This window comes from Podarcis pityusensis, assembly GCF_964106645.2.
Source record: "Podarcis pityusensis genome assembly, chromosome: 8".
Taxonomy (NCBI): domain Eukaryota; kingdom Metazoa; phylum Chordata; class Lepidosauria; order Squamata; family Lacertidae; genus Podarcis; species Podarcis pityusensis.
This window is the reverse complement of record NC_138033.1, coordinates 28571158-28596197: the sequence shown is the minus strand read 5'-3', so window position 1 is coordinate 28596197 and position 25040 is coordinate 28571158. Positions and strand designations below refer to the sequence as shown.

The 25040-nt window shown below is 39.5% G+C and overlaps 1 protein-coding gene across 3 annotated transcripts in view; it reads right to left on the bottom strand.

Moving 5' to 3' along the window:
* LOC308483985 (protein argonaute-3) overlaps nucleotides 1-23578 on the bottom strand; it is a 58266-nt gene extending 34688 nt beyond the window's left edge. Inside the window, exons 1-5 of one of the 3 annotated variants that reach the window (XM_081018445.1) lie at nucleotides 22564-23578; nucleotides 9122-9293; nucleotides 4282-4402; nucleotides 3410-3618; nucleotides 399-535 (exon numbers count right to left, since the gene is read on the bottom strand). In XM_081018445.1, the coding sequence (XP_080874571.1) occupies nucleotides 399-535; nucleotides 3410-3618; nucleotides 4282-4402; nucleotides 9122-9293; nucleotides 22564-22582 (658 nt within the window). In that variant the 5' untranslated portion in view covers nucleotides 22583-23578. Of the gene's footprint in view, nucleotides 1-398; nucleotides 536-3409; nucleotides 3619-4281; nucleotides 4403-9121; nucleotides 9294-22563 lie in introns of those variants that run through there. The other 2 variants (XM_081018443.1, XM_081018444.1) reach the window with 2 other exon arrangements.
* Between the last annotated feature and the right edge of the window lie 1462 nt (nucleotides 23579-25040).

The following is a 25040-nucleotide window of genomic DNA, read 5'->3' as shown; positions in this document are numbered from 1 at the left end:
AACTCAAGTTCTGTCAATGTGATTTTGCTTATGCACCTATCACTGCCTGATGAAAGGCATGGCTTTCATTAGTAATGCCTGCTTTCCCATCTACCTTGTTACTCTAATTAGCAGACAATATTTCTATCATATGCTCTTGGATTCTTGGGCTTAAGTGTTTCTATAATTCAAAAAATTATGAAGGAAAATATTTGCAGCACACCTCACACCATCTACAAAGGAGAAAAGCTGGCAGGAACAATATATAGAACAAGACAATTTGCATGTTAACTATTTTGATTAGTTATCAAAATTTACTGCGATGAACTATATCTATATATGTATATATTTCATACTCCGATACAACAGCCATTTGTAGAGACAACATACTTCTCCATGCTCTTAGAGAACTGGCTTACCATCAATATTCAGCATCATTTTCCACATTGCAGGTCGAACAGACTGATGGAATCCAAACCATACTTCCCTGCCACCTCCCAAGGGATGATCATAGCCTTCTGGAGCAGAGAAAAAGGAGCGGCCTACAGGTGTATACCTATATAAAGAAGAGGTTATGTTACTGCTGTAGCTAAAGATTTAGATGGTGGGTGCATAGCCAATCTAGGAATGAATCTTTCAAACGTTCCAAGAGTTGCAATTCCATAAGTGGCAGAAGTTACTATGAAAATAAACAGTCTTGCAAGGTCCTGCTTTTGAAACAGTAACATATATTTACATATTTATCTTGGGTCTGAAATTGCAATAGATATGGAAGTGGGATTAAAGGTCTGAGTGTGGAGACTAATTTTTTACAGCATCTATTCCACGCTTTTCATGCAAAAGGGTTGGATAGACACTTCCCTGTCAACCTCATTTGGGGTTGAAAATGAGAGTCTCATGCTTCAAGCTTGATCCAGGATATTACTAGGCCTGCTGAAATCATAGGAATGATTTGCTGAAGCTGGAAGGCATCAAAATATGTTGGTAAATGAGGGACTCTCCAACTTCCCAAGCTGGATTCAAAATACAATGACAAGGAGGATAACCTAGGACATTTGGAGAAGCTTTAATGTATAGCCTTCTCAGTTACTTAGGAGCAGATATGCTTCTGTTACTCTTTCCTCAAAATTTTGTCCTTGTAATTACAGTACCAGAAGGTGGGACCAACAGACGTTGTTCTTTTGTTTTGTAATTTTTACACAGGAGCTCTTCAATGAATGAATAACCCTTTATTGATTAAACTACCAGGTAGTCAGCCCAATTTTGTGTTAAATATTTGCTGGGAGATCCCTCTAAAATCCACAACCAGCAAGGGGTTGCTTTAACACATGGCTTTATTTGGGTTTAATGACTTGAAGTTTGCATATTTGTTATATTTGGGGTTCCTCGGTGAAAAATAGAATAAAAATTAAGAGTATACAAAAGTTGTTTGACTTCATCTTTTTCCCCCTCTGAGAATTCCATCAGAAAATAATAGCAAAAACAAAAAGCATGTTTTAATTTTTTACGGCTAAGAAAGATTATAAATGGCCAAGGGCTGTTCTGATTGTCATTTTATTTTATTTTAAACTTTCCATCTTGTCTATGCTACTGTGAGAAAAGAATGCGCTCTGATAAGGAGACAGGCGATTCAAGCTTTTAAGGCAGAGACTGTAAGATCTTAAGGTGGAGATTAACTTGTTAATAAGACCAAGAACACACAGTATGGTAAAAACACTGTTGGACACCCCACTGACCACTGGCATTGTGCAGCAATTATTGGATGAGCAACTAAAAGAGGTAAGAGATGAGGTGGATAAGATGATGAATGAAAATGGACATGGGGAAGATGAGGTTAAAAAGGACACAGAACCTTTGGAGAACAATATTGATAAAGTACTGCCACAACAGGAGAGTGGAATGGTAAAGCTGGAGAGAGTAGATGATGAAACGGAGAAGACCTTCACACAGGTGCCTGGAGGAGTAAAACACTCAAGCAGTGGACTTATGAATGTTGGAGAAGTGGAATGAAACCATGGACTGAGGATTCTGTGTACAATTTGGAATGAATTTAGAAGAAAAGGCTACCAAGCCTCTGGCAACTCTTCTGGAAAAAGAAAGAAGCAGAATTGCAAAGATCCCTCCCCTAAATTAGGATGGAAAATCACAGCCATAGAAATGGGATCAGAAGATATGGAACTGGGTGTGAATTAGTGAATATACAATAAGTAAATAACTATGGATTACTGTTTCAATATATGACCACAGTGGAGAGACTCCTGTGTGAATAAAGATGAAAAGTTCTTGTTTCTCAGCATTGGAAGTAAAGTTGTTGTGCTAAACTGGAGGAAGACTATTGTGGACATGTACTGATAATAATAATAATAATAATAATAATAATAATAATAGCAGAACCTCTTTTAGACTTTTTGTGTGGAAGGGAAAATGAATGAACTTGAGATGTCTGAAGACTGGGAAAATGCTGCCTAGCAGAAAGAGGAACAGCTGGATACTACCCTGGAGTGAATACTGTGAATATTTTGAATAATCCTTATATGATATATCTGACAGGTGGAGAACTGGAAGCCCTTCTTATTTCTATCTCTTTTATTATTTTTATCTTCCTGCTTCTTTTTCTTATTTTTTTCCTTGCTTTGCTTTTGTTTCTGTTTTGCTTATTTTGGTGTCCTCTACTCTGGGTTACTAAGGGGATTGGACACACATGAAGGCGATGGATGGTTGATGAAGGGCCCTTTGTGAGAAGTGGCGAAGGGAAGATATCCCAAGGTGGGAAGCTGAGAGAAGAGAAGCTCCAAGGTAAGAGCTGGAAGGGTCCACCTCCTTCTGCGTGAGACAAGGATTAAAATTTTCCTTTGAGATAGGACTTTGTACTTCCTTTGCTCTTCCTTTCTTTTTCTTTTTCTATTTAGATTAGTTTGTTTTTTATTGTACTGTATGATGAAAAGATTCAACAAAATTTAAAGAAAAAGTAAATAATAGCAGACTTCTGAAAGCATACATACACAGAAAGGTGCTTTAAAACATACTAATTATGTGGTTCCACAGTACAGTCTTAGTAGATTAGACAAGCAAAACACTGTCATAGTGTGTTTGGTATTCTTTTACTGCTCTGTTGTGGCCATTATCTTACTGCCCGCCAGTTGCCAACACGAGCATCTCATGTCCTTGATCACTTCTGAATGACCTCATTGTGAAAAGGCTTTCCAATTAACCATTGGTCTTCCAAAAGAATTATGTACATGTCTAGAAGTAGCAATGTGCTCAATGGACAAAACTGAGAAACCTTTACTCATATCCCTAATGCAAAATGTAGATGAACCCTTTCTCTCCCTTACCCTGAAAAATGTGCACAGGAGTGTAAAGAGATCCATTCATAAAGATGAACTTTAAAAAGATAGATAATGTGTTCAGAGAATGACAGGAAACCTACTTCATGGAGGGTAAGTGTCGTAGCACCACATCGACAGCATGAACAGGGTTAGTGCTGATTGGCTTGTCTAATTCCAGAGGTTCAGGCAAGGTTCGTCCTGTCAGAACCTCATGCAGCAAGTGCCAGCTCACCCGGGAAACAAACTTTATTGACACCTTGAAGGGACGATCTTTACCACCTTCTCCAGGCAATGTTACATCCAAATCAACCTGTTAAGGGAAAAAGCCATAGGAGAGGATACAGAGAAGAAGAATCCTAAAGTAAGTAATTTATCTGCAAGTGTTACTTTTTTTCTTCCTCTGGCCAAACTGTACTGAAGGATTTAAACCTATTTTACCAAATAGAAGACTAAAGAAATGCTAGGTATCTATGTGAATGACAATGAAATGGCATTCCAGATTAATTCAACATGCCAGAGCTCACAGTGAAATTAAGAACTGCATCCACTGGCTATGATGCTGCAGACTGGATGTGCGTGCACACTCAATGTATCTCACCCACACCAGACTGACCATTTGTGTTGCAAGACTGAGTCCAGCGGAAATGTGTCCAACTACCTTGTAAACCTTGTCAATTTCATACACAAAAACTCAACTATTTAGTCCTCAATCCCAACTAAAATAAACTCAACTGCATTTGTGCATACTCAACTCATTAATCTCCACTCCCCCCTTTCCCCTCATCCTGTCTGTCATTTCTCCCATCGCCCAGATTTAGATTGTAAGGTCCTCCAAGACCTGCCATTCTTTGTAAAAATACCACACCAAGTGGCTGCAATGTACAGTAACAATCAATAAAACCTTAACATTTTCAGAAAAGATTTCATTTATCTTACAAACAATTAGAACTTATGGAAGGACAAACTATCTTACCCCAGTTGTTGCAACGGGGAGCGGATTGGCTGTATAAAGGCTTCTTTTACCATCATAAACAGGTCTGCGGTCCCCAAATATTGTCACTTTAAAATGCTGCACCATTGAATCTACCACCTCCCTAGGGAAACAATATATATATATAATTTTAAAACAGTATGGCACTAAGGGAGAAAGTAAGAAAAACACTACATTTCAGCCCATTTTAATATTTTCAGCATTTAACCAATTGTCTAAAAGAAGCTTCATTGAATTACGATGTCAGAACAAAACAGTTTTAAGAGTGTGCATAAGATGGGAGAGAATGGTTATTGCTTCTTCCTCAGTGCCAAATAAAATTTTAATAAAAAGAACTCAGAATGACAGCTTGCTGCATGTGTTTAACTGCTACAAGAGAAATGCTACGCCCCTGTGCTTTCCAACACTCTTAATTTCCTTATGCAAAGCTGAGAACAATTCAGTTCTTTACATATTCCAGTGAACATTTCTTGTTACTGCAACTCCTCTGACTGGTGATGGCAACAATTACAACACAGTGACCTTGTGGCTGCATCTTATCCTGTTAAAAGTCACTGTTGTCTTAGGCCACTGAAAACATAAGTCTTCGTATAGAAATAGTAAGTTGCATTGAACTTTCTTCCCAAGTTTAATGCAATAACAGAAGAAAAAACTGCCCATCTCATTGCAAAGAAATTCCCAATCACAGTGAAAAAAAGCAAATGAAGTTTTTATGTATACTTGAACTGAGGGCAAAAAGTTGTTGATCTCCCCCCTCCCCTCTGCTTATTTTCCTATATAGCTTTATTACTGATCTTAGGAAAAACTACTCAATGAGCAGAGTAAAAATAAAATATTATGATGAGTTATTTTCCAGCCTTAGGATTTCTTCACACATTATGTAGTCTTAGGTGGATACCTCAAGATTGTAAGGGTACACAACGTGGTACAGTGGGAATGTGTTCGAGAATGCACATATATAGATTCATGAGTTTGGCTGTGGTTTCATGTTGAGTATATATTTGATGGCTTAAACAACAGTTTGTTTCTGTGTAGCAAGTGACATGGCCCTAAACATCATAGGGAATGCTTCTCAGTGGGAATGAGGTTTTCAAAGGCGCATCTCTGCACTACCAGTACTGCCAATAAAGTTTTGTTTATTTATGTTATTCCATTTATAGTAAACTTTCCACAAAGTATTTCAAGGCAATTTTTGTGTAGAAACATCGATGAAAACCATTCAGAACAATTCCATATATACAAACCATTTCAAATCCAATACTGGCTTAGCCACTTAAAAGACTAGTGCATTTAAGAGGAAGGTCTGCAATAGATGCTGAAAAGACAATAGAACAGTGCATGTCTGATAAGTAATGGAAGCTCCAAAGGTAGGTGCCACCATGCTAAAGGCCTGATTCCTATAGCATATGAAACAGACCTCTTGCTGAAATTATATCTGCATGAGACAGATGATCTGCAAAGCACAGAATCAACTGGGTATATGAGGGTGAAACAATCTCTGAGGTATCCTGGTCCCAGACTATATAGGGCTTTGTGCACATAACAAACGCCATGAACTTAGCTTTATAGTTAATTGGCAGGCAATGCAACTGTTTTAGCAGCAGAATGACATGGTGGTGATTGTGAGTAGTCAAGCTGCTGCATTTTGCACTAGTTGCAGCCAATCTCATGGGCAGCTCCACCTAGAATGTATTGCAGTAATCCAACCCAGGTTACCAGGGCATGGACAAAAGCTGAAGGGAAATACACCAAAGGTAGCCTTTGATCCACCAAGACTGGAATAGACACATGGGTGCCTCCCTTTGCAACAAACCACTTACCAACACATCAGATAGGACCATCATGAAGCTGAGTGAAAAGGGAATTCAGAATACAAGGTGGGAAAACTAAAACAATTTTATTGAGATAGGACTTAAGCTGAAGTTTTGTTTCTTAAAGTTTTCCTTATTTATACTATACAGTGGACCCTCCAGATACGAACTTAATTCGTCCCGGGGGTCCATACTTACCCCAAAAAGTCAGTATCTGGAGGCGCCACTTCTGCACAAGCGCGCAGTGTGATAGAGCGCTTTTGCGCACGCGCGAAGAGCGCTTCTGTGCATGTGCGTGGGGCGAAACCCGGAAGTATACACTTCTGGGTTTGCCGCGTTCGTAACTTGAATTACGTTACCTGAACGTAACGTAACCCGAGGTACCACTGTATATGGAGTTACTGTCTGTTTAAGTTACATACTTGACTGTATTTTACTACTACAAACTGGAGAATTTTGCCTGAAAGTGGTATAAAAATGTAATTAAATACAAATTGTGCATCTGGTAGTATGGAAGTCTAGTGAAAACAAATGGTGTTGGTGGAGTATAGCCTTAATTTTCCTCCTCAAATCATCTGGAGCTGTCTCAATTGCACAATGACTGTGTTCAGACCTGCTCTTCGTCAAGGAGTTGGACCTATATGGCTTGTGGCACTTTCAGTAAAATTGTATTTGATGCTACCAAGAGCAAGATGCTACTGTAGCTCTGCCTCATTATCATTTCCTGAAGGCCAGCCAGACTCAGTTTGACATCCTTAGGAATACGTATCAGGTGTGCACCAACAATATCCTCATTCCCTGTCCTAGCTCAGCTAAATCCTAGAGGCCTGGCTGCTAGACTGTTTAAAATATTTTTGTCTCTTCTTTTCACAGATAAACACAGTATATTAAGCACATAAAAGGGAAAACATGTCAACGTGATCTCCATACTAATCCCAGCACCTCACGGGCATCAAATTTTGGCCTCACTCCCCACACACAACAAAGCGGTATGCAGCCCACAGGTTCCACGATGAAGTACTCTTGTGGCCCACTTGGTGTAAAAAGTTGGATGTCCCTGCTCTAGAATAAGCATGTATCAGAGGACTAGGTGCACAGCAATGGAACACAATACTGCAATAATAATAATAATAATAATAATAATAATAATAATAATAATAATAAATTTTATTTATATCCAACCCTCCCCAGCCGAAGCCGGGCTCAGAGAAGCTAACAACAGTAAAATGATACAACATTCTAAAATCATTTCATTATAAACTATGATTTCCCACTGCACATTAGCTAACCCGAAGGTCAAAGCAGATATCTTGAATATACTTGAATAGTAGCATCCAGCAACATTATAGGGTCATAGCAAACAAAAATTTAAATGCAAAATAAAGTTATTCTGAGAACTTGGGAGCCATCCACCACCACACTGTACAAACACTAGGTGATGAAACTTCTCAGCAGGTATGAAATCATTCAGTTATAAAAGCATGAGTTCACACCAACTGCATATTGCAGAATCTACTAGAGCTAGAGTTGAAGTAATCTGCCTTTTCTGTAAATTACATGCTTACATTTGCTTCCCAAGTATGACTTATCAATAAAAGCAACATCTCAAAGCTCTAGTACAGTATTAAAACTATTTGATCCTGGGGACTTTGGACAGTTACTTTCTTTAAAGTTAAATCAGTCTGTCAAGCGTTTTAGTGAGCATCTTTAACCTAATGGCCCAGGAAAGAGTTCTCACTTGTTTGGATGCAAAGACTTTCAGAATAGCATTAAACACACACACACACACACACACACACACACACACACACTACTGCAAGCATCTGAATAGTTAAAAGCATATTGAAGCATTATTTGAAACCAATTAAAACTAAATTTTTCTTAATATGCATTCCATTTCTCTACAGCATCAGGCTGGATAAATGTCTTTTCTTGCCTGGAAGGCTTCACCATGCAGAGGACTGGCTCCGCAAACTGTTCATTGCAAGAATAAAAGCTAAAGAAGAACTATTACTAAGAGAAGTCATAAAGCTCTCAATATTAATGCCATTTACAAACTGCACTTTCAACATAAGCTACTTTTGGGGGAAGGTGTGACTGTCCATCACAAGAGGCAGAACAGAAGTCTTAGAGCCCAGCTTTTAATTTAGTTTTATTAAATATAACTAGCATCTGCTTTAATTAATCACGAGGCCATTCTTCTACAAATGGCTAAGTGTGGTGCATTCAAGCTACAGATTATAATTTGCTTGTAAAGCCTTATTTCACATCATAAACAGAACCAATACAAATCAAAACTGGGATTGGCAGAATTCTTGTTCTGCCTGCTGGAACTGAAGCAAGCATTTCCACTGAGAAATTAAGCAGCCCACCAAGGAATGCAATTGACCCCATCACACAAATAAGCAAACAGTTCCAACAGCAAAAGGAAAATATCATAAAGACATGAGACCACTTGTAGAACTTCAGCTGTACAAAGGGTGTTATCAGAAAAGATGGAATCAAATTCTTTTCAAACAAATGCTAACTTTAAAAGTTGTTTTTAATTCCTGGTTGAATGTGATGTTTTCTCATTTACTCCCTGAATACTTAATGTCCTAGTGATTCCTAACACAAATAAAATACTTGCCTCTAAACACAGTAGCCCATTTACTAAAGAAAGACAGTTTTCAAAAACAATTCTTAATTCTGCTATTTTCCAGGTTTAGAGTGCCAATATAAAAGAAGGCATGTTCAGTCTACAGATGGTCCTCGTTTGCTCCGTATCTTGTACGAACATTCACATGCGCTCTGTATTGTGATACAGATTAAAACAGTGCTCTGGGCAGCAACCATGCAAAATACCTAGGGAAACTAGAGCAAACATATTTTGCTCAAACAAGGCTGTCTGATTAGTCCCAGCTGTTAAAGCAGCTATAGTCTTACAAAAACATCCAACATCCAACATCCAATTTCATCAAGCACTGCCTAAACATCTGCTTGATGAATTAATATTAAACACCATGACTTACCTGTTCACCCTCCGAGGACACTTATCTGGCTTAATATCTACCTCATAGAGGTAGACGTCAATCTTTGGGATTTCAACTTGGAAGCAGTTGGCCAGCAGTTTAATGGGTTTGCCCATAGTGCCATAGCCAGGTCGTCTGGGCACCATCAGCAGGGGCTGAGCCCCAACGGGTCCTGTCAAATAAATATAACATATAGTTTAGAGTTTCAAATGTGAAATATGTAGCAGACACATTAATTAAATGTATTTAAACATGTTTACCCTAGGAGACCCTGGGGGGGAAAGTAGTTACTAAAAAGGCTGCAGAAAAAGCTTGCTGAGACTCAGAAGCATGTAACATTGGTAACCTGCCCAAAATATCACCTAATCTGACCCCTTTGCAGAACCAAGTACTCAGACCCTGCCACAGATCCGCTCAATTCAAACCAAGCTATGCCATTAGCAGAGAGAATGTGCTTGCAGAGCAAAGAAATAATTATTCAAGGAATCAAGCCAACCAACACACAAAAATGCTAGTACCCACACATAGTACCTAACCAACCTTACCTAAAGGAAAGTTTTCTTCTGTGATCAGGCAAACCTTAAGCATGCATACAAACTCAGTGAGAGGTGTGAGCTTGCTTGTGCCTGGTAATCTCATTTATATTAGGTCTAATTTGAGACAAACAAACTTTCATCTCCTCATCAACACAAATAAGCCTTTCTCTTTTCTGATCTTTCATATTTGTCAGAGTTAAAAATTCCTGTTGACAACAGTATGTCATGGAGAACTGTAGAAGAATAGTCAATGTCCTCAGTATCACTTGATGTCTTGCTCTCATTTTGAAAAGGTATCTATCCATATTCTGAAAATTAAAAAAATGTTTTGATACTACGCTATACTACACTGAATTGTTTAAATGTTTTGTTGATTGTCTCTGAATCTTCCTTCCACACTTACCATCCTCTCCTGCCACACACCACACCCTTTGAGAATTAATAATAATAATAATAATAATAATAATAATAATTTATTACTTATGCTCTCCCATCTGGCTTGGCCTCCCCAGCCACTCTGGGCGGCTTACAACAGAGTATTAAAAACAAGATAAAACATCAAACATTTAAAAACTTCCCTTGAAGTTTTTCCCCTGAAGGGCGGCCTTCAGATGTCTTCTAAAAGTCAAATACAGTAGTTGCTTATTTCCTTGACATCTGATGGGAGGGCGTTCCATAGGGTGGGTGCCACTACTGAGAAGGCCCTCTTTCTTACCACTGATTTAGCAGTTTGAAACCTCATGTAAAATGTGGTGGCTATTAGTTCCACTGCCTTCAATCTTCTGTAATACAACTATCTCTATGCCCTTTAAATAATTCCAATACATTTCTGCAACTACTTATATACTGTACCTCTATTTCCTTCACTGAAGCCAAACAGGCCAAGTAACTCTAAGGATTTTATATACCACTCCATAAGTCAAAAGAAAAGAGCTGTTTGCAACTTCATAAAAGTATCAGCAAAAATGCAATTAAAAATCTGTATTTTTAGAGCAGGAAACAATTATTAAATAAGATAGCCTCTTAAAAATCATTATATACTAAAATGAAATATGGGTACCTCGGCTTGAAAGCAGAGATGAGCGCCGCACCCCATAGTTGAATTTGACCGGACTTAACCATCCAGGGGTCTTTTACCTTTACCTTTATGGGTACCATAACAACTTCTAGCAGATCCAATATGCAGCAGAGACAACCAGATCTACCCATCAAATATACATGCAAATATACAAGGTAGCAGCAGCACTCTCGTTTCAACTGCCTCCCTAACTTAAGCTCACACTGAAAGATGGGGCAAAATGACATACTCCTCATTTATGGAGCTGTCACCTGGGAGGACCCACAATCATTCCTCCCTCTCACAATGGCGCTTGTGAGGAACATATAATAGAATTTGAACTAGTTCAGGCATAGGCAGACTTGGCCCTCCAGATGTTTTGGGACTACAACTCCCACCATCCCTAGCTAACAGGACCAGTGGTCAGGGATGAGGGAGTAGTCCCAAAACATCTGGAGGGCCAGGTTTGCCTATGCCTGGACTAGTTCCATCCATTTCTGTAATAATCTTGTTCTTTACATCAGTTTTTAGTATGAATTCATCCTTCTCAGATATAGATGGCCAGTTGTTAACAGAGTATTCTCCAGTATGGTCCAATCAGTGCCTGACGAAAGGTTGCTGAACTTTCTTACTACTATTATAAATGCTGCATTTAATGCATCTAATTAACACTTCCTGAAATCCCTCTGCGCTTGTTCCTTGCCAGCATGATCAATATGCCAAGGTGAGAAAGCTAATATTCCACCAGTTTCCCTTTCACCCTCTTCATATTTTCCACACTCATCACTATCCTCAGACCTACCCAAACTTTCAGAAAGCTAAAGTTTCCAAAGTTCATTCCAAATTTCCTTAGTTTCTTAAAAGTGTTTTATTTTAAAAAATTATTTGAATAAAATATAAAGAAAAGTATGCCAACTTTAGCAGAAGAGTCCTCTATTTAAAGAGAACAGCCCAACATCACAACCCCCATGTTAGAGGGAAAGCCTCAGTTCAGCTTCCTGGAGCAAAGGATTTCCAGAAAGTGCCTTGGTAGGCCACCAGCCTTCAACCAGTGAGTTGGAACCCACTGCAAGGTCTCAGCTTGACCTAAGGTGGGTTTCAGCACTAACACTATTCAAAGATATAGCAAAACATTAACAAGTAGGCTCTCAAATGCATGTTTGGGATAAAGGAAGCAGGGGTCCTGACCCTAAAAGGGTAAAGACCACCGGTTTAAGCTACCCTTTTGCTAAGCCATTAGCTTTCAGCACAAAGGCGCAGACACTGTTTCCCCCTTAGTAGAGGGCTTTCACACTGTAATATGTGTAAATAAACAAATTTATCTTTTGGCAATATGGCATTGCAAAAAAGAGAGAAAAAGAGATTCCATTCACAGAGGAGCCTTGTATCCAAAAGAGGCTCCTGCTTATGGAACTGAAGAGGTGATTTATCAATTCCCCCCGCCCCCCTGCCTTGCAGCTCCTCCAAATCAGCTCTGAAGTAGCAGGAAACCCTCTAGAACAGCATGCAAGCAAGAATTGGCAAAAATCACCTCTCCGCCACCACCATTTTGTGAGCAGGAGCCTCTGCTGAATCCTGAGTTTCCATTACTGGAGAACTCATTCAGTTCATGGAATGGTACCATTGTATTCAACCTACCAAATGAGAGCTAACTGTCTATCCCTACGTAATGAACCACATTCTAATTAGTTCCTATGTTTTTGAAGCACAAGTTTTTTTAAAAAAAAGATCATACAATGATTAGCAAAACTGAAGATGGGGCTGAAAGACAGTGAAACCATTTAACATTTGTTTAAAAACCCGAGGCATTTTTGTTGGGGATTGTAGGGAAAGACCTGCCAAAAAAGTTGAAAAACATCTTCATGTATGCGACAACGGCCGCGAGAGTTCTGGTAGCACAAGGATGGAAGACTGAAGAAATCCCAACTAAAGAATCATGGCAAGAAAAATTGATGGATTATGCAGAACTGGCAAAACTGACATATAAGCTACGGGACAAGAATAACTGTGACTTTAAGGATGAATGGGAACCTTTCACAAAGTATTTGAAGACGCAACAAAGTGAACTGGACTCCTTGGCAGGTTTTGAATAAACATCCACAATTTTTTACTGATAATAATTAGCTAAACAGTTGGAGGATCTATACAACTCTGTAACATGCAGAAAACAGCATTATTGGAGAAACCAAAGACTGGAACTGAGGGAAGTTGGGGGGTGAGGTGGGGGGGTGGGTTTTGTGGGGGGAGGAAAAATGGGGGGGGATAAGGATATGTTTTTGGAAACTATGTTTTGTTATAACTTTGAATAAGAAATTTTTTTTAAAAAAAGAAAGACAGTGAAACCAGAAGTGAACCATATCTACTGAGACAATTAGAAGTTTCACTACTCACAGCAATCAGCTTCAGTAGCTTAAGTATTTAATAGAAAGCCAATACTACCAAAACAGAAGGAGGATGCATTTTCAAGAGGTGCATTCAGGCATATCTAGCTATGCAGGCAGCAACATTACTTCTTCCGTTTTTAGCATTTTCTGTAGAAATTCCCTGTACAGGAAGTAATATTATCACTTCTCATTTTACTAACACTGTCTCAAATAAAAAGAAACATATTCAAAAAAATAAATACTGGAAACTCATTTGGAGCTATTGGAATGAGTCAACCAACAAATGTCATTATATGTAGATATGACAAACTCAAAAATGACCCCGCCTTTTTTCACACCTACTCATTGACAGAAATTGTGTATATTCCCACCTTCTAACATCAGCTGTTAATTTATCTCTTGTATGTGGAGAAAAGCAAATCATAGATAAAATAGCATAATGTTTCTTTTTACCTACACTAAAATCTGCCCTGTCCACTGTTTCAGGGGCTATATACAAGCTGCTCTGTATTGGAAAAAGCTTTCACAAAACACAAGAAAAACAAGACACATATATTAAAAGACCAGATTCATATCACATATGAAAATTGCTTAGCAAACATTTCAAAGTGACTTGTTTTATACACCAACCTCATCACAAATCCTAACCACCAAGGCCTCCAAAAGGTATGAACATAACAAAAATCAAGCAAGTCAAACAACTATATAGGTAATTAGACACATTTATCTCTTTTTGGTATTAATATTTTATTGAAAAGTTTTCAAATATAAAGAAATAAAGTGATACAAGCCACATTTGCTACAATATGGATTGTGTTTATAATACATTACCTAAATTATTGTCTCTTCCCATATTATAACTGCTGAGACCCTAAGATCAGGTGATATTGAATGTTACACCAGCAGATGCAACTAGACTTCCCCTTCCTCTCTTACCTCATTACAGTTCTACATACCCTCCATTTACTCCAGAGGTTCATCCAGAGCAGATTTTGTGACTGAGGGAGGGAGGGTAGAAGAGAAAAGGAAACTCCCATTGCACAAGTGGACTGACACCAATATCTTAAAAGACCCTTCTCCAGGTATCACTGCAAAATGATGTGAGGTGGGTGGTCACCAGTGCCACTTTTTAGCGGTGACACCTTGGTTGAGGAATGTCCACCACAGAAAGGCTCACCTATACCTACAATGTGATCTTTTTGGCACCAGATGAAGACTTAAGTTCTGTGAAACAATTGTTTTGTGTTGATGGTTTTATTCTGATGCTGTTTTAGCTGCTCAACATTTACGTCAAAGTTCTTTTTACACTTCTCCATTTTCTACTTCAGTTTTAACTTGTGTGAGAACTATCCACAGACCTTTTGTTAATGGGTAGCATAGAATTTTAAGTAAATAAATTACACTGCAAACACAGAAGTATTCCCAAGCCAAGTTCTTATACAAATAGCAAATCTTGGTTTCTCACTACTACGCCTTTTCCTAGGGGCTGGAAGGTTGAGTGGGATGGAGTTGTTCTACAGGCTAAGTGATTACCCATTCAGAAAGGCAGAGTGAACAGATTTTGTGTCCTGTTCCTTGCCTAGGATCAGAAAATATTGCTTTTTTTAAAAGCCCATATTCAGTGCTGCATGCAGGGAATTCCATCCTCTCTCCTCTACCTTACAGTCTGTGATCCCCTAAATCTGTTTTGGAGGGTCCTCAACTGTCTGAAGCAGATTTGGGGTACCTGTCAGAAGTCAGAGAAGGGAAGCTCCATTATGCATGCAGAAGTCTGGTCTCACTGTATATTACATTTATTAAAGGCTTTTCAAATATACAAAATGAAAGTAAAACAAACCATTGAAGAGTTAACTGCCTACATATTATTATAAGAAAGGAGAGAACAGAATATTAATACTGAACTTAACTAGTTCATTTCTTTCAGACCAGAGTTTAAGTATGAACATAGCAATAAGACTATAAAGGTTAGAGTTTAATGTATGTATTTATCACTCAACAAAGTGGTGGTGAGTACTGACTGCAAATGCTACGAAGAAGAAATACATGTACTATGATCAGGTATTGTGTTCCTATGTTGAGAATCAATTATGAGCCGAGAAAAAAAACCTAAGCAGGTAGCAAGACATGTGCATTAGTTTGCTTGAGCTTTAGTTTATTGGTTAGCTCATATCTGTCAAGTCAATTTATGAACCATGATGATCTTCCAAACTTTGTCCATCCAATCCCTAAAACTGAGTTTTCTTTCAGGTCAAGTCAACTAAGAACCCAAGAAATTTCCCTTCCCTGTACCATGTGCTAAACTTGCTTGAGCTTTCTAGTTTGCAACAATATTTCTTGATTCCAGGAACTTTTAAACCTACAATTTCTGGCCCACCTACATTTTCTACTACTAACACACAATTTGGGTGGTGTTATGCTATATGTGGGTAAGGAGGCTAGAATCCTGATGTGTGCTAAAGACAGTGATTACAGAATGGAAAACCCTGCCTTACTACAATAGGTAGAATTCAATCATCTTTGAGTACTGGACTAACTTCTAGAACTCTAGTTAACAAAAGGCAGCATATCTAAGCAATAACGCGAAGTGCTAGAAATCTGTCCAACCTCAGTTCCTGATCAACCTGCATAACAAAGTTACTCGAATCATATCCCACAAGCACACAGATGTATGCTTGAAACTAGCAGCACCCTGTTAGTTGAATCATCCACATACATTTTAAGACTACAGTATCAAACTGCAAACATCAAACAGGATGTTAAATGGGTATCTTGCATGCATGACAGAGTTTGGGCTTTTGGGGGGGGGGGGGGAAGGTTGACAAAGGCACGCTTTTCACTGGGACTGCAGCATAAGAGAAGAGTGGTTTAACCCTTACATCAAAATCCTGATGAATCATCTCTCCTACACTGCCATTAGCTTTTGAGAAGAAAATCTCTCACTGGCACCAATGGGAGTTTCTCCCCACTAATGTTGATAGTAGTGCAGGGGTGGGGGATTACCTTTGTCAGTGTCACAGTTGGCGACGAAGGATTAAACCTTCCCTCTCAATGCATGCAGATCCAATGAAAACTATTAGAATTTTAAAACTGGATGTGTTTCCAATGAGGCATGTGCAGTGTGCTGCCATGAAGAAATATATTTCTGACCAAGCCTGTTGGCTACGCAAATAAAGTTGCTGTTGTTGTTGTTGTTGTTGTTGTTGTTGTTGTTGTTGTTGTTGTTACATTTCATCTATTGCCACCAGTCACTGGTCTCAAACAAACTTTTTGAAAATGTATAACAGTATCTAATTTTATGTGAAAACATGTCACAGTCCAGAACCACAATAAGCACATTAAAGGTTTGGAGAGAATATTTACGTGGTACTTCTGTGCATCACTTAGATATATGTATCAAGGGGATATAGTGCTGCAAAAACCCTATTCATCCACAGTTTAGACAAGCCTGTCAGTGTTAGAAACTCAGATATATAAGATAAGTCTTTGCATTTTTCTTTCCCTTTGTTTTTTTTCTCCCCTTTTTGTCTAGATTAGTTTCTTTTTATTGTATTATGAAGTCTTAATAAAATATCATTTAAAAAAGAATCTCAGATACAGAAGCTAATCACCAAATGGCACCTTAAACTTCGGTCACCACAATGGAATGTCTAAGCACCTTTTTGGCAATGAAATTTTGTTGTTGTTTGTTAGTTAGTTATTTCATTTTGATACCACTTTATATCTTAAAGAAAAAAATCTCAAAGCAGTTTACAATACATTAAAGCGTCAAATAAAACAATCCAGAATAAAACAAATTCAAGCTTCAAGGAAAATCTTTCAGATCCTTCCTAAGTGACATTTTGCTTTGCCAGGTCTGATCCACCTTGCTAATCTAGGTGGATTACCTATAGTTAGTGTGCTATAGTGGTTAGAGTGTCAATCTAGAATCTTGGGGTTGAAATCCCCACTCAGTCATGAAGCTCACGGGGTGACCTTGGGTCAGTCACAGCCTTTTAACCTATTTCACAAGGTTTTTGTAGGAATAAACTAAGGAGGGGGGTGAACCATGTACTCCTTGGAGAAAAAGGTGGGATATACGGTAAATGCTTACAGTACTTGCTTAAGAAAGCTAGAGAGGTCAGCCAGATGGAGATGCCAGATCCCAACCTGGCATCCACAGATGTCCATGTGGTCGCAACTGGACCCACACCAGTCTCAAAATGCACCTGGTGAATTTTGGGCACTGAAGCCTGTCCTATGGCTGCTTTTTTAAATATGAATTTCAAAATGTTCAAAACAAGGAAGATATGTTATCAAAGGATTTACCTGAACACTGAATATCCCTTAAGCATGCCTGCCAATTGCTGTTTTCAAATGATTTTACAACTGTTTGTATATTAAGTGTGCTCAGCCTGCTGGTGGTATTAAAAAAGAAGTAACATTTATGAAAATTAGCTTAGTATGTTTACAAATTTTAACGAAGAAAGACATTTGGACTGAAGGCACAGGAAGCAGTAACCTTGCTAAAGTTGAATATATATGTTCAGTCTTAGATGGGAGATGGCTTGAAAAACCTATGTATGCCACCTGGAATTTCATCTTCGAAGATGCAGTGTGTAGCATCCCACAAGAAAATGACTGAAAATGAAACTGCCATTATCATAATACCATTACACAAACTCTGGTACAACCATACTTGGAGTACTACGTACAGTTTTGGTGACCACACTTCAAAAAATGATGTTGCAGAGCCAGAAAAGGGCAACCAAAATGATCAAGGGGCAACTCCCTTATGAGGTAAGATAACAATGTTTGGGACATTGAAGGTCAGAAAAAAGTGATTAAGTGGGGGGCACAATAAAGGTGTATAAAAATTATGCATGATGTGGAGGAAGGGGAAAGAAAAGTCATCCAACAAAGCTGAAGTTTGGAGGATTCAGGACAGACAAAAGGCAGGATTCCTTTACACAACACACTGTTAAACTGTGGAATTTGCTACCACAAGATGAAGTAAAGACCAGGGTTAAAAAGGGTTAAAAAGGGTTAAAAAGGGTTAAAAAATGAATTGCCCAGTTAATGGATCATAAGGTAGTCAATGGCGACTAGTCACAATAACTATGGACTACCCTCAGAATTGGGGCAGTAGGTTCAATAGAAAAGTTCACTTATACTCATGTTATGCTTGTGGATTTCTGATAGGCATCTCATTGGCCACAGGGAGAACAGAATGCTAGACTAGATGGGCCTTTGTTTTGATTCAGTTATGCTCTTATGTTCTTAAGAAAGGCAGGAAATAATAATAATAATAATAATATTATAATAAACAACCTCAAGATTACTTGACATATAATTAAACAAACAAAAAATACCACCAAATGACTAAAAGGTCAGCTGTATATATCTCCTCAAGTAAAGGGGGAAACCCAACCTCTGCTTGCTTGGCAGAAGATCTATGGTGTCTCCCCACCCACATGTGCAAAATTATTGTGCACACGCTTATGGGAAAATACTTCAGAGTAAGACGTGTAACAGTACAGTCTAGCAGATAAGTAAAAATCTTGTATCTACCATAACATATATGTCAATCTCGCCAGCTATTTGCCTTAAACAGAGTTACAACACACCCAACAATTTTCCAGAGTCACAATGAGCCTTTAGAATTTAGAGATCAACAGTTGACATGATTCTCTCAGTGTGAAAACTGCAGGAGAAAAGTTGAGAGCAGCGATGCACCTCATACATCTTTTTCATAGACCTAATGAAGGACTTTGACCTCACCAGCATTAAATTTGAATGTGCTACCCATGCCGCAAGTGACATGTTCCTTCTTATCTCTATACCTGATGCCAGAGTAAAATCTCAAATTTTATAGCATCCTTTAGGCAGCCAGCAATTCTGAACATAAACACTGCATACTCAGAAACAGGGAGCTGACAGCTGAGTTCCTAAGGCTGAAGGAAGAGATCTCCAAACCTGTCTCTTATGCTCTAACTTAGTTTTCTTGTAACTGCTGCATTTCCAGATGCACATAATGAATATTTTGTAGCTCTTTTCCAAAGGTTGATAAAACATTTTTCTCTGAAGCTATTCAGACCATTAGAATGAAGTTAATTAAGATGTAGGTTTAACATAGATGATCAATTATACCAGTGACTCACAGAACTCCCAAGAAAGCTAAATGCAGAACTCTGCTTTGCAAACTATCCTCAGCTACACCCACAAACATGTTAAACACCAATTAAATATTTTTTACTAAGAGCCCCTAGCTGCCTGAGTAGCTTTATCTTTTTATCTTCCTCCTGTGACAGTCAAAACTTCCAGAGAGCCAGCTTTAGATCCTCTGACTTTATTGCCAAGGTTATTTTGGGGGTGGGGTGAATTAAGCACCACAAAGCTCACCTTCACAGTGCATCCATTATTTGGATAAGAATATTATCAACCTTATGTCAAAACTATGCATAATAAAACCAAACTTTATTCAGAAATCAGAAACATTAGTCCCACTCACCTCAGTATTTACTGACCTCTTAAATTATTTATTCATAGCATTTTTGTCACACTCGCCAACCAAAAAAATGCTCCCAGAGTGGCTTACAATTACAAATGACATTCATAAAAGAGTCCCTGTCTAGGATTACAATCTAAAAACAGACACAAGAGAAAAAGGAATTGGGTGGAGAGGAGCAGGTAGAGCAAACCCATACACCAATTAATGTGTTCTAGTGCTTTTATAATGACATATTGGAATTGAATATCCAATTATGACAAAATTAAAGAAAGGCTACCTGCAAGGTATAAGAGAATAAGACCACCCCTGCTAGATCAAGTCATCCATCTAATCTAGCATCCTGTTTCCCATAATGAACAACCAGAAGTCACTGGGAAGCCCACAGGCATCCTCTCCTACTACTGCTCTATAGTCACAGGTTTGTTTTCTTTGGAGGGAAATCCCACATGACTTTGACTCTGTATACAAGGTATGATATAGTATTAATGCTATTATTATTAACCATATGAAAGTTAGAGGAAAATAACAGTAGTTTTTGGGAGGGTGCAACTGGCAGATAAACTAGTTGAGGCTTGCAGAATTTAAGATTTGCAGTCATTATTTTAGCCATGTTTACTTAGAACCTAATCTCTGGTTTTAATGAAGATACTTCTAAACAAGCTTAAAATCACAGACTTAAAGAGCCAAATGTTTCCTGATTTTTTCAGTACACACAGGCACACACAGTTCTGCAATTATACTAATATCTTCTTTCCAGGATTAATAATGTTCAATTCTCCACATTAAAAATCATAAGAGGAATTTTTTGTACAGTAAGAAGGGATATAAAGAATATACATATCACTAAGTCTAACATATGGCATACAGACAACAATTAGATCACTATTCTTCATTAGGAAGCCAAACAAATTCTAAAAGTGTTACTCAGCAGTATCCTGCAAAGTGGAAGAAACCAGCAAAAACTTATTAAGTTGTCTATCTCTGTATTAGGCATATAGCACACACTTATTTTTCCCCTTTAATGCTTGAACCCAAAGTTACAAAGCAACACACCTTTATATATCTTTGTATCAAATGGCATTACGATTTTCCACCTGAGTGCTAAGGCTTTCTTAGATATGTGCCATATCAAGCTAGTAAAACTTTTATTTCAAAATAATTTAGCTACTAAAGTTGTGGATCAAAGCACCCTATCTGAAAGAATGGTATTAAAGCTAGTAGCATTTAACAGCTAGAAATCTAAAATGGAGGAATCCAAAACTGTTAAGAAAACAAATGCTGTGGCTATCATTTAACATTGTAACATGAAAATCCAAGTATTTGCATTCATTGGTCAACACTGTCAGTAAAAACTTCAGGCTCCAGTTATAAATTGTGAAGCAGCTCTAGAGATACAAAGTTACATGTTAGTGCAGGTTTTTTTGGGGGGGGGGGTTCTGCAACTGATTTTAGCTGTCACGTTGCTAAAATTGTGAAAAGAAAATTTTTGTTTTGGTGTGTGTATGATCTAACCAACCAATGAATTTAACTTGCAACACAAATATTTTCAGACACAAGTAGCTATTTATTTAGTACATTAAATCCTACTTTTATTCTGTCACAGTACTAAAAATGACATATATGGCACCGACCAGGAATGCTTGTTTCATATGCCCTCAGGCCATATAGGATCCAATGCTAGTATTGCTTAAACACTTATTCAAACACGTGTCCATATTTTTAAAAATTAAATCACTCTTTCAATAATGGCTTGGTAAAACAAAAACAAACAAAAACCCACACAGCTGCTTATGTTTATAAACAAACTTAAAGAAATGATTGTGAAAAAACAGGAATCCCTCCCACTTGAGAATCCACAAAAGCAAATATCTCAAGGCAGTTAGCTATTCAAATGACTCCCAAACTTTCAGGAAGCGTCCTTTCTTTCAGTTCAGCCACTGATTCACCCAAAATCATTTCAAGTGGACAAGTAGGATTTACAAATATTCTGCAAAATTTAAGCAACTTTCTGAATTTAATATTGATGTCTAGACAAGCTATACATGTCTACCACATCTACCTGTCACCCATACCAGGGTTCACCTGAGGACAAGCACAAATACACAGGGGGAAAATACTATTTAAGAAAAACTGCATTCTCAAGATCAGTTATGTCATGCATTTCTTGATTTTTCAGGTAACCCATAGGTTACAAGAAGCTAATAATTTTTTAGCATAGATAAATCACCAAAGCAAACATGTGCTTTTATATAGTAACTACTGCAAATCAGAAGCACATTTACCTCACAATTATTCCAAGTTTCTACTCCAATGGCAATGATAATCAAGCCACTTGCTCCACGGCTACATATAAAATATTCAGGGTCCGAATTGCCCCACAAGCACCTTGGGAGGACCACTCTGCTGAAGCAAAAACACCTACACCAGTCCCCCCATATTCTGTTCAAGATTTCAGACCCACACTTCCCTAAGCTTCTCCATAGGTCCACCTACCTACAAGCTCCTACACACACACAGCCTGACACGTTGGTCCTATCCAACTATTGATTTTACAGACATCTCAAGAGTATAGGATTGGTCCTCAAGCTACAACCCTACATGCACTTAGGAATAAGCTCAACTTCAGTCAGTTAAGTGGAACTTACCAGTAAACAATATTTTGGGCCACAGAGGACATTTACTTCGTGCAGTTAGTTGTGTTTCAGCCGCATATTTTATTTTATTTTTAGTTCTGAGGAAAATACCCCAGGGCCCCGGGTTGTCTCCATACCCAAATGGCAGACACCATGAAGCCCAAGCTACATACTTGCCACCAGCCCCGTAACTTCAAGGTCAGTTATTCGGGAACTGCCGCCCAACCGCCTCCCCGAAACTTCCCTCCCCGAGTCCACCTATTGTGTCAAGATCCAGCCCACGCCAAGCGCTGCCAGCGGCTCCTAAGGAGTGGAGCGTCCCGTCAGGCGTCGCCTCCGCCTCACCTGCGCTGCCGATTTCCATTCATGGAGCTCGGCGCGGCCGCTCTCAGGCTACGGGTGCCGGTCCGGTTCCTGCCGCGTCCCCCAGGTCGTTCGCCTGGCGCCGTCCCGGTCCGGCCGGGCCTGCGGAGACAGCAGCAGCAGCAGCAACAACGGCGGCGGCGGCGCCTCCTCTTCACACAACGCAGCCACTCGAGTCTTGCAGGTTATTACTCTGCCTCCCCAGCCGCCCACGGGCGGTCAGTCAGTCAGTTAGTCTCGGGCTGCGGTGACGGGTGAAGAAGCGGAAGTTGCGTGGCCGCCCGCAGCCCCGGCTCGCTCCCTTCTCCACTGACTGACTAACTGACTGAGAAACCCGACTTTCCACTCGGCACACACTGAGCCTCGCTCTGGAGGGACCAGTCCCCGGGTGCCCGCAGGCGCGCGCATGCGCCTCCCTCTCTACCGGAAGCCGTCCCTCCTCCCTTTTTCGGCTCTGAGACTACAGTCTTTCTACGATGACTGACTCTGTAGCAAGGAGGGGGGAGGGTGCCTGACTAACTCACTCATCGGCTCACGCGCATGCGTGTATTCTCCTCCACCACCTCTGGCCGCCGGAAGTTCTTTTCCTACTTCAGCCTCTCTCGCTCTACCTCAACCCCGCGCAAGTTCGCGCTTAGTCCCGCTCGCGTTGTTGTTAAACAACTAAGATAAACGCAGTACGCATGCGTACGAGAGTTGCCGCTCTCCTTCAATGGCAGCCCTCGGCGAATGCAAATTTAGGAGGCGGAGCTAGGGCCGTATGGAGGCGGGAACAAGCAAAAGAATGGAGTGGTTATAGGGTTGGCCGTAAATGAACGAAAGGCCGCGGGTTCGAGTCTCGGCTTGTGTTATTTGAGGTAAGCGCGAGACTTGGAGGACCTTTAAATTCCGCGGCTGTTTAATATTTTTAATAGTTAGCAAACTAACACTGCGTTTGTTTAACTGCCTTAAAGTTTTAGACGGCTGCAAAAGGTGCATTTCCCTGCCCACCAGGCAACAATTTATATAACTATAAATACAAAGTTAGTTTGATTTTAACAATGAAAATAGAGAATTACATGTAATGTAGTTTTAATCTAGTTTTAGCTTACTGTTGTTTTTTTACTTTTAATTGCTTGTTTTTAACCTTTATTCTTTTTGTAAACTGTATTGAGTTTTCATAAAATTGTAGACTTGGAAGAGACCACTAGGGTCATCTAGTCCAACCCCCTGCAATGCAGGATCTTTCACCCAATGTAGGGCTTGAATCCACAACTCTGAATGCAACATTCCCATCCCAAACAGTAAAAAATGTATGGCTTTCACACTTACACGGTGTCTCTGCCTGAAAATAACAAGACTATTTCTCTTGAGAGACACATACAGAGTCTAATGCATAAAGAACAGGCAGCCTGGCCTGTGTGTGTAAGCTTCTGGGCAGGAACCATCTTGTTTTAAATCTTTGTACAGCACTTTATAAAATAGTAACTAATAAAAGCAGTGTGTTGTAGTGCTTGGACTGACAGGCTATGAATTTTCAGTCCCACTAAGACACTAACTCTACAGACACATAATTCTCCCCCAACCTGGTGCCCTCAGATATTTTGGACAAAGGCTGCTGTACAGGGAGAAGTGGTGTAGTCCATCCTCTAAACACAGTCCATTCAGGAGGGCCACCTGTTCAGGAGGGCTCATCATAGGGCCTACCTAGTGGCAGTGAAGGCAACAAAGGCAGCAGAGTTTGGTACCTCCATTGTATCCTCATTGTGCCATCTGGTAGAGCTTTTCCAAGTAGTGTAGTCTGGCCTGAAGCAGGTAGCGCACTGTGACTTGCTTGCAAGCTGTCTTGAGAATAAATTTGCTCGCATCCACCAGGTTCTTGACTCCACTGTTACAGCAGATGAATTTCAAGGGGTGTCCAGAGCACTGTCTAGTCCTGCTATGTTGGATGACTTTGTTAGTGCCATGGACTAGTTGGAAACAGAGTAGTGGTGGGAGGAACCAGAGCCCAGGGAGTAGTGATGAGTGGTCACAGGGACTGTGAAAAGGTGTCTGAAGAAACTTCGGGAACTTCAGCTGGCAGCTAGGTTGATCACAGGGGTAAGACAGTTTAGAGTGTATGACACTGATTCTAGTTTCTGGGCCCAATTTAAAGTGCTGGTTTTTACCAATAAAGCAATCAACAGCTCAGAACCGCAATACCTCAAGGACCACCACTTCTCCCCATACGAACTGGCCTGGACCCTGAAATCATCATCTGAGGCTCTTCTTTATGTGCCTCCTCCATAAAAGGTTTGGAGGGTGGTGACTCCCCATTTGTGGAATTCCCTCCCCAAGGAGGCTCATCTGGCATCATTACATACTTAAGACCCCAGGTGAAAACATTTTTCTATAATAAGGCCTTTGGCTGGTTAACATTCTATCACCTTCTAAATGTGATGGGAGGACGTTATTGGTTTTTGTTTAATGTATTTTGTGTT